We start from the raw sequence: 10000 nt of genomic DNA on the forward strand, positions 1-10000 counted from the left end.
TACACACATGCATATATACATATACACACTTAAACATATATATAGTCAAGAATGTGGAGCAAGCTATCGTAGAGCCTAGCATTCTCAAGCAGCTGCGAAAGAAAAGACTTACAGCAAGTATGGGTGACAGCGTTACTGACGCAGTGCTTTTTTCTTTTTTTTTTACCAGTTTCCGAAGCGGTTGTGTGACCTGTCCATGACCTGTCCTGTGGCGTGCCGCTTATTGGTCATATTGGGATATAAGAGCCATTATAAAAAAATAATAATAATTCAAAAACAGCTTTGACGATATCAAAATCATGTTCTCTGAGAATGTGATTTCAGACTCAAAACCATAAATCCATCAGCCCTACTTGCTGCCATACTACTATGACTGAGATTGTCTGATTTTGGATAGGGCCAAAAATGTCGGGTGATGAGGCATCAAATTAATATTGTTTACACCTGCCCTAAAGCATCCCACAAAAATATTTTAACAAGCACCAATTAGTACTTACCTTTCATCCTGTGGAGTCTTTGTGCGCTTGGGCTTCAGCTCACGGGGTGCTGTGTGCACCTTCTTAGGCTTAGAATCATCATACTCCTCATCTACGGAGAAACAACATCTGTGTTCTATAATCAATCAATTTATTTAATTTTTAAAGAAAAAAAAAGACAATATAAAGCAATATTCAAATTCAAAGTAAAGCAAAATAAATGAAAGGGGACAGAAAGAAGTCAAACTTTTGTCTGCCCCTAATCAACAACAAAAAACAAACAAAGAAACATCACAAATTTAATGACGAGCGCTCAAGACGCTTTCAGTGTTACAAAAAAAGAATTAAAAATAATTCAACTGTGTGTCCTTGTGCTATATATTATTTTACAGTAATTGTGCTTTTATGCTTTTTTTAAAATATACAAATGGACAGAAGATTTTGTTTTACAATCCAGATTGTTCCACAGACTGACACCTTGAGTTGAAATACATTGTTGTTTTTGTTTTGGTCTATATTTAGGTTTGGAAAAAATGTATGTTCCTCCTAATTTGTACTCACTTTCCCTTTTTATGAATTAAGTTTGTATATTAACTGGTAAAATTTCATGATGGGCTTTGTACAATATTTTAAGGTGGTCAACTCCATCAATTCATTAAATTTTTTAAGTTTTTAAGTTGCATAAATAATGGGTTAGTGTGGTCTCTGTATCCACAATCACAAACAACACAAATAACACGATTCTGTAAAAGAAAGATTCAGTGTAGGTTTTGGCTGCACACCCCCATACCTCAATGCAATAGCTCAGTTATGGAACAATCAATGAATTATATAACAATAACAAATCACTATTAGTGATGCACCGAATATTCGGCTAACGAAAATTTTCGTCCGAAAATTAGAAAAAATATAATAAATAAATATAATAATAAATATATACGAAATAAAATTGGAGCTGAAAAAATATTGTCGAAATAGGATGTTGTGGTAACGCAAGCAAAAAAAAAATGCTGCAAGCAAGTGTTTGTATGAATTAAACGCCGGGGTGAGCGTTCTGTCTCACTGTTAAGTGATGAGCAGTAGCCGAAAGCTAGCGTCTTGTATATATATATATATATATATATATATATATATATATACACATATATATATATATATACACATATATATATATACACATATATATATATATATACACATATATATATATACACACATATATATATATATACACACATATATATATATATACACACACATATATATATACACATATATATATATACATATACACACACACACATATATATATATATATATATACACATATACACACACACCCCCACACACGTGTACGCACACATACACACACACGCGTATACGCACACACACAAACACACGCGTATACGCACACACACAAACACACGCGTATACGCACACACACACACGTATACGCACACATACATACACAAGCACACGCGTATACGCACACACACACGCGTATACGCTAGAGGAAAATTCAAAGAGTTTTTCCTTTTTGAACTGTCTCAGGTTCGTTTGAGAACGCACAGGGTTGAGGCTTGCACACACATTCCCCAGGGGGAAGTGTTTAAAAAGGCAAATAAAAATTGAGGGTGACAGGCAATATTCGTTACAACGGGTACAGCGCTTCTGAGTTCCACAATATTTTGAACATTCTGTGTACCTTTATTAACATATTTTAATAATCAAAATGTGGACGTTGGCGGAAATACAATTTTTAAAACTGCGAGCTCATTTGGCCAAACAAACTTACATTTGTGCACAACCTATCAGTTCATTAGCAAAAGCACATATCTATCCCAAAACTGGTCACACATGCTTCACTCCAAGTTCCTTTCCCAAACAAAGACTTGGTACTGCAAAGATACTTCTCAATTGCTTTGGCTCATTGCCCAAAATAACTTTGATGATTTTGCCATGGATCATCTGCAAAAGATCATATCTCTCCCAAAACAGCTTACCTATGTTACAAAATAAAATTTCTGTCATATAAGTTGTCAGTGCACTCACAATGCATCGTAATACAATTATATATAAGACTGAGGGGAAAAAAAAAGATTTTACAAGAGCAGTTTGCGGTGTGACATAATCCACTCAAAGTCAACGAAATTGCAACACTTTTTATTCACACAAAGTTACTTACACAGAGTGCAACAAAAGAAAGTGTAAGCCAAATTCAGAATATTTATTAAAAACTAAAAACTAAAATTATATCGAGTGCCCAGCGTAAATGAAGAACCAACTACTGTAACACTTTCACTACACAGTAAATTATGAGAGTCATTTTAAGAAATTATTTAGAGTGGGACCAAAATAGACTCAGTTTTAAAGTAATATTTACACTTGGAAGAGAGTAAAATAAAAAACTGAAGAAAAAAAAAAGTCACTCATGGGTTGAGGAACGACCTTCAGCTTGGAAGACAGCCGATCGACGCCCTGAGCCACAGAGGCTGTGTGCTAGTATATTGCTTGTGTCAGCTGGAATCTTCTTAACTCAGAGACCAAAAACATCTTGGAGCTAAGCAAACAGTCGAAGTGTACTGTGGCCATCTCCAAACCGGAAGGTTCCTCAACCCTTTAGTGACTTTTTTTCAAATTCTTTATTTTACTCTCTTCCAAGTGTAAATATTACTTACTTTAAAACTGAGTCTATTTGGTTCCACTCAACGAGAGTCAAATTTACTCTGAATAGAGTCAAATCATCCATACGCTGCTCTTTGTTTGGCCAAAGGTTTTCATCCATGTCGCAGCAGATAATTACCCTTGCAATGCAGCAAGGAAAAGAAACGGTGTGAATATCTCAACCATCCTCTCTGCTGATCTCCTGTGATATGCTTGACTAATTTTGACAATTGAACAGATGATTTAGCAAATTATGACTTACAAACTGAAATCCTGCTGACATGTTTTGGAGAGGACAGCCATTAGACTGAAAAACAACTAATCCAGTTCGATCAGCAAGATCTATTCATTAGGAAAATGTGCTAAATGTGGCCACGTCGTGCTAACTGTAGGCACAGATCTACTGAGGCAATTGAGATATATACCAAGACATTGGCAATTTGATGAAAGCAATGAGAAATGCCATTCAGTTGACACCAATTGTAACGTGGTTATGAGATTTTTTATTTGGAAAATGTAATTTCAGTTTCAAGAAATGTGCCAAACCTATGGAGACAACTAATAAAATGAATAAAGACAAAAATAAGACTAATTGCTAAGAATGCTGCACAGATCATCAAACTCAATGTACGCTACAGGCTCAGACAGCAACTCCCACCCAATTTAAAACTATTTGCACGATCAAGGGTTTTATCTGCCGTGATCTAAATGCAACAAGCTAGATGCTATGCTGACCGCTACGAACGACCCGCCCGCCCGAACTACATTGAATCAACGCACCCCCTCAAATTCGCTTTTGGTGTGGACGTTTTTCAGTATGCAGACAGTAGAAACAACGCAAAAGGCACAATTTTTGTTTCTGTTTTTTTTCATACTCGAGCAGCCCTACCTTGAGCTATGCTAAGCTACGTATAGCAATCTTGCAGTTTTAACACAAATGAGTTTCTATTACCAATAGGGACGGACGAGTACCGATACCAGGCACATTTCATGGTATCGGTACTCGCGACAGATATTGATACTGGTATCGGCCCTCACTCTCATTTTTCGGTCAGGAACTGTCAGAAAGACTTGGGGAACGAACGTTTTGTTCCGTCTTGTTCGTTTCGTGTGTGTCTCCTTATGAGGTAACACTTGTTCATTTCATTAGTTCCAGCAGCGCCATTTCGCCGTGCGTTACTGTGAATAAGTACTCTTGTTGTGAGTAATATCACCTATATCTGTGGTTCAATGTGTGTTATATATGTTTGTAGCTCACGTAACTTTGATGTCTTTAATTTAAAAGTTAATGTGGACAACACTACAGGAACTTAAGGCTGAAATGGTTAATTTGCATGTATTGACTACCATAAGTCTTCAGTTGTACTCGAAAATTTAAAAGCTCTGAAGTGCAGACATATCTTTATATATCGTCATTAACTACTGCATTGCTATGAGATGAATGATGAACGAGAAGATGAAACAGGAAATAGAAATACAGCACAGCCTTCCAAATTAAAAGCATGGATTTCAAAACAAGATATAATTAATCATCACACACTAAACAGCTTGAGGAATTCTTAATATGGTATATATTACTAAATTACTTGGAACACTATTGTATTGAATTGAATTCTTTGCACTTCACTGTATTCCTTAAAAATAAGTTGTACAACCGCATATTTTGATTGGGACTTCTTTTTTCTGGGCACTGGATTATTTGTATAATCTTATTTATCGATTTTTTTTAATTCATTTTATTGTGTGCTCTATGCAAAGTCACTTTTGAGGAAAATGAAAAAATATAATTGCCATTAATTTCATTAAATTTTAAGGAAATGTGCTATAATTGGGATATACATACTAAAATTATCTGTCAGTATTTTTATGGAAATTTTATGTATCATAAGTACTAATGGTATCGGCACACACATTAACATGATATCTAGTCTACGAACACCATGCAGTACTTTCCAACTAGCGACGAACTACGTTCTAACTAGAGCTGTCAAACAATACATTTTTTAAATCAGATTAATCACATCTTAAAATTTTGATTAACTCTTTGACTGCCAGACGTTTTCAGAAAAGGGATGCTGTGAGTGCCAGCCGATTTAAGCATTTTGACTGATCTTTCAAGGTCCACAGAAAATTTTAAACTATGGAAACACACATACTACCAAATGAAATTTTGAACTTTCATCTTTCATCAGAAAAAAAAAGTTTGTTTCTACCTTATTCCGTTCTTTAGTAATCAACAATAGAAAATGGTTAGTTTCACCCAAATGCGCTTGTTTTGGACCAAAATACGGAGAAATCAAGCTTTTAGTGAAACAATATTATTTCATGCACTCTAGTGAATTTTACATTTCTTTTTGTCCATGAATGATGCCACAAACGCCTAAATAGTGCTTTACTTCTATAAAACACTACCACCAAGAATGAAAAAGTGTTTTTTGATAGCAAAATACGTTTATTTACATTCAACAGTGTAACAATTTGACAACAATTTGGCAAACTATTTACAAATGTGTGCAACTGTGGTACTATTTACAATTATGTGGATGTTTCCGTTCCGTTCCATCTTCAATTCCGCTTATCCGGGGTCGGGTCGCGGGGGCAGCAGCTTTAGCAGGGAAGCCCAGACTTCCCTCTCCCCAGCCACTTCAGCCAGCTCCTCCGATGGGATCCCAAGGCGTTCCCAAGCCAGCCGTGAGACGTAGTCTCTCCAGCGTGTCCTGGGTCGTCCCCGGGGCCTCCTGCCGGTAGGACATGCCCGGAACACCTCCCCAGGGAGGCGCCCAGGAGGCATCCGAACCAGATGCCCCAGCCACCTCAACTGGTTCCTCTCAACGTGGAGGAGTAGCGGCTCGACGCTGAGTCCCTCCCGAATGACCGAGCTTCTCACCCTATCTCTAAGGGAGAGCCCGGCTACCCTGCGGAGGAAACTCATTTCGGCCGCTTGTATCCGGGATCTTGTTCTTTCGGTCACGACCCACAGCTCGTGACCATAGGTGAGGGCAGGAACGTAGATCGACCGGTAAATCGAGAGCTTTGCCTTTCGGCTCAGCTCCTTCTTCACCACAACGGACCGATACAGGGTCCGCATCACTGCAGACGCTGCACCGATCCGTCTGTCGATCTCCCGCTCTAACCTACCCTCACTCGTGAACAAGACCCCAAGATACTTGAACTCCTCCACTTGGGGCAGGACCTCATCCCCGACCCGCAGAGGGCATTCCACCTTTTTCCGACTGAGGACCATGGTCTCGGATTTGGAGGTGCTGATCCTCATCCCAACCGCTTCACAAAGGCCCAATAGGACTCCTTCTTCAGCTTGACGGCATCCCTTACCGCTGGTGTCCACCAGCGGGTTCGAGGATTGCCGCCCCGACAGGCACCAACCACCTTACGGCCACAGCTCCGATCGGCCGCTTCAACAATGGAAGCACGGAACATGGTCCATTCGGACTCAACGTCCCCCGCCTCCCCCGGGACAACGGAGAAGCTCTGCCGGAGGTGGGCGTTGAAACTCTTTCTGACAGGGGATTCTGCCAGACGTTCCCAGCAGACCCTCACAATACGTTTGGGCCTGCCTGGTCGGACCAGCATCTTACCCCGCCATCGGAGCCAACACACCACAAGGTAGTGATCAGTTGACAGCTCCGCCCCTCTCTTAACCCAAGTGTCCAACACATACGGCCGCAAATCCGATGACACGACTACAAAGTCGATCATCGAACTGCGGCCTAGGGTGTCCTGGTGCCAAGTGCACATATGGACACCCTTGTGCTTGAACATGGTCCAACAACAAAACACCGCTCGGGTTTTGATTAGGGGGGCCGTTCCTCCCAATCACGCCCCTCCAGGTCTCACTGTCATTACCCACGTGAGCGTTGAAGTCCCCCAGCAGAACGAGGGAGTCCCCGGGGGGAGCGCTCTCCAGCACACCCTCCAAGGACTCCAGAAAGGGTGGGTACTCTGAGCTGTTGTTCGGTGCATAAGCACAAACAACAGTCAGGACCCGTCCCCCCACCCGTAGGCGGAGGGAGGCTACCCTCTCGTTCACCGGGGTAAACCCCAACGCACAGGCGCCTAGCCGGGGGGCAATGAGTATGCCCACACCTGCTATGCGCCTCTCACCGTGGGCAACTCCAGAGTGGAAGAGGGTCCAGCCCCTCTCGAGAGGATTGGTACCAGAACCCAAGCCGCGTGTGGAGGTGAGTCCGACTATATCTAGTCGGAACTTCTCAGCCTCGCACATCAGCTCGGGCTCCTTCCCTGTCAGAGAGGTGACATTCCATGTCCCCAGAACTAGCTTCAGTAGCCGAGGGTCGGACCGCCAAGGCCCCCGCCTTTGGCTGCCACCCAACTCACTGCGCACCTGACCCCTTTGGCCCCTTCCACCGGTGGTGAGCCCATGGGAAGGGGGACCCACGTTGCCTTTTCGGGCTGTGCCCGGCCGGGCCCCATGGGTGTAGGCCCGGCCACCAGACGCTCGCCTTCGAGCCCCACCTCCAGGCCTAGCTCCAAAGGGGGGCCCCGGTGACCCGCGTCCGGGCAAGGGAAACGAAAATCCAAAGTTTGTGTTCATCATTGGGGTCATTTGAGCCATGCTTTGTCTGGTCCCTCACCTAGAACCTGTTTGCCATGGGTGGCCCTACCCAGGGGCATGAAGCCCCGGACAACATAGCTCCCAGGTTCATTGGGACACGCAAATGGTTTCAATGTTTCAACGACAGTTTTTCTTTATGTGTAACACTCCCCTGCATGCAAGGAGACGCAACGGGATTTGCACAACAAATTAGTTTCACTGCGATTGCCTCTTCGCGTGCAGACGCTACACTTTCTTGCCGGACATTTTTTCCGGGGAATAGCAAGTATATACTGCAGTGTGTGTTGCCATCAAGTCTACTATCAGGATCATGCTACGGTTACGTTACGGTGGTGTTACGTCTGGCTTCCTCATGTCCTTCAGTTCCTACCGGGTGGTAGATGTTCTGATCCATCTTATCCACTCCATTCATGGTGGCATCGTAGTCCAGAACCAGTGTCTTCTCCGTGATCAGACTGTACCTGCTCCTCCGATGAATATGCATTGGACTCGGGGTACTCTCCATCGCCCGATCGAATGTCCGCTTGTGCAGCTCCGCGTTTTCCGGCGTTAGCAGCGCTAGCCGGTGAGGCTTTATGATGTGAGAATAACGGCCGCGTCAATGCTTCCAACTGTGGCGTCAACCTCGGGAGTCACCATCATCATCATCATCAATGTGCATTGGTCGATGCTTTTCGACTACTCTCCATCGCCCGATCGAATGTCCGCTTGTGCAGCTCCGCGTTTTCCGGCGTTAGCAGCGCTAGCCGGTGAGGCTTTATGACGTGAGAATACATGCCGCGTCAATGCTTCCAACTGTGGCGTCAAGCTCGGAGTCACCATCATCATCATCGTCGACATCAATGCGCTTTGTAGTATTGATCGATGCTTTCCGTCTTTGAAAAAAATGCTCAAGCGTGAGCTGCTTGCAACCGATCGCCATTGTTGCTTCATCAGCCATTGTCCCCTCAACACTCTAGCTCCGCCTCACGTCTTCTACTGACGCCTACCCAATCTTGTGCAAAGAGTCATCGCTGCCATCTAGGGGCCAAAACAAGTCATTATACTAACGAGATCTGCTTGATACTTTCAGCACAGCTGCCCAAGGCTTTCCTCCACCCGTTTCCAAAAAAAAACAAAAAAAACCATAGTGAACGTCTTTTAACGTCCTCGGCGCCCCTCCGTAGGTTTTTACTAAACGTTATATAACGTTTATGGCAGTCAAAGAGTTAATCACGATTAATCACTTGTAAAAAAGGCTTTTCAACATTTTTTCCCGCCATAATTTGACGAGCACTGGTTATGTTTAAATTCTTTTAACATTTAATGTTATCAGGGTGTCTTCAACATTTTGGGATCCACTGCACACGCTCATCCTCCTCTTTTTCTAATCAGTTAATTACTTGCATAATTTAAAATGAAAAAAAAATTGTCCAATATTTTGAGATGAACAAATATTCTAAATGTGACAGCAAACATTTATTAAATGCTTTACTTTAATGCATGTTATTATCATCCACTGTCACCCTAAAGGAGAATCTATTGTAAAAATTAATAGTTGCGATTAATCTGCATTAAATCATGATAAATGCGATAATTTTTTGTGATTAATTAATCAGTTAACGCTTTAACTTTGACAGCACTAGTTCTAACTCTAACCACCGATGATAGATTAAAAGCGCATTACCTTGTAGCTGGGCAATGCAGTGGATTGCTGTATTTGAGACAGGAGACCACTAGTGCTGTTACTATCGAATATTTTTAGAATCGATTATTCAAATTCATTTTAATTTTGCATTAAAGTGTACTACAAAAGCACCCCCCAGCCCTCCGCGTTATAAAAAATAGGGGGAAGTATCAGGAATACATCCTGTGTAAAAAAAAAAACGAGGACTTGCGTAAAACTATGGTGAACGCTAGCGCCGAATGATTAATTGAAATTTTGTCGTGATTTTGGCTTCTCGGCCTTTAAAACAATCTAATCAAAGAAAAATGATTAAGGTGCAAAATGGCGCTGAATGTACACAAGTTCCCTATGTTGTGAAAGTACCTTGAATGCACCATGTCGCTAGTCACAAGGCCAAAGCGAATCAATTTGATTCTGTTGTCCCGAAGCGTCTTAAGCTGTTTAATGACACCCCAGCCAGTTGAAGTTAACTGTATAACTAAATATACGACAAGAAGAATTGCATCCACTGTTTATTTCAATAATAAACATGTTTCACTGTTAAAACATCGCTTGCCTAGCGCTAATGATAAAGTTAATGGGGGATATCATTCAAATGTT

At 41.9% G+C, this 10000-nt stretch overlaps 1 protein-coding gene across 1 annotated transcript in view; it reads right to left on the reverse strand.

Annotated features, from left to right (window-relative positions):
- Nucleotides 1–10000, reverse strand: part of LOC147166699 (uncharacterized) — a gene marked incomplete at its 5' end in the record, with an annotated part of 32679 nt that overhangs the window by 22052 nt on the left and 627 nt on the right. Inside the window, one exon of the mRNA XM_086086824.1 lies at nt 498–588. Coding sequence (XP_085942950.1) covers nt 498–588 — 91 coding nt within the window. The remainder of the gene's footprint in view (nt 1–497; nt 589–10000) is intronic.

The sequence above is a fragment of the Leptonotus elevatus genome, chromosome 10, assembly GCF_054856555.1.
Source record: "Leptonotus elevatus isolate MCC_2025b chromosome 10, RoL_Lele_1.0, whole genome shotgun sequence".
Classification (NCBI taxonomy): Eukaryota; Metazoa; Chordata; class Actinopteri; order Syngnathiformes; family Syngnathidae; genus Leptonotus; species Leptonotus elevatus.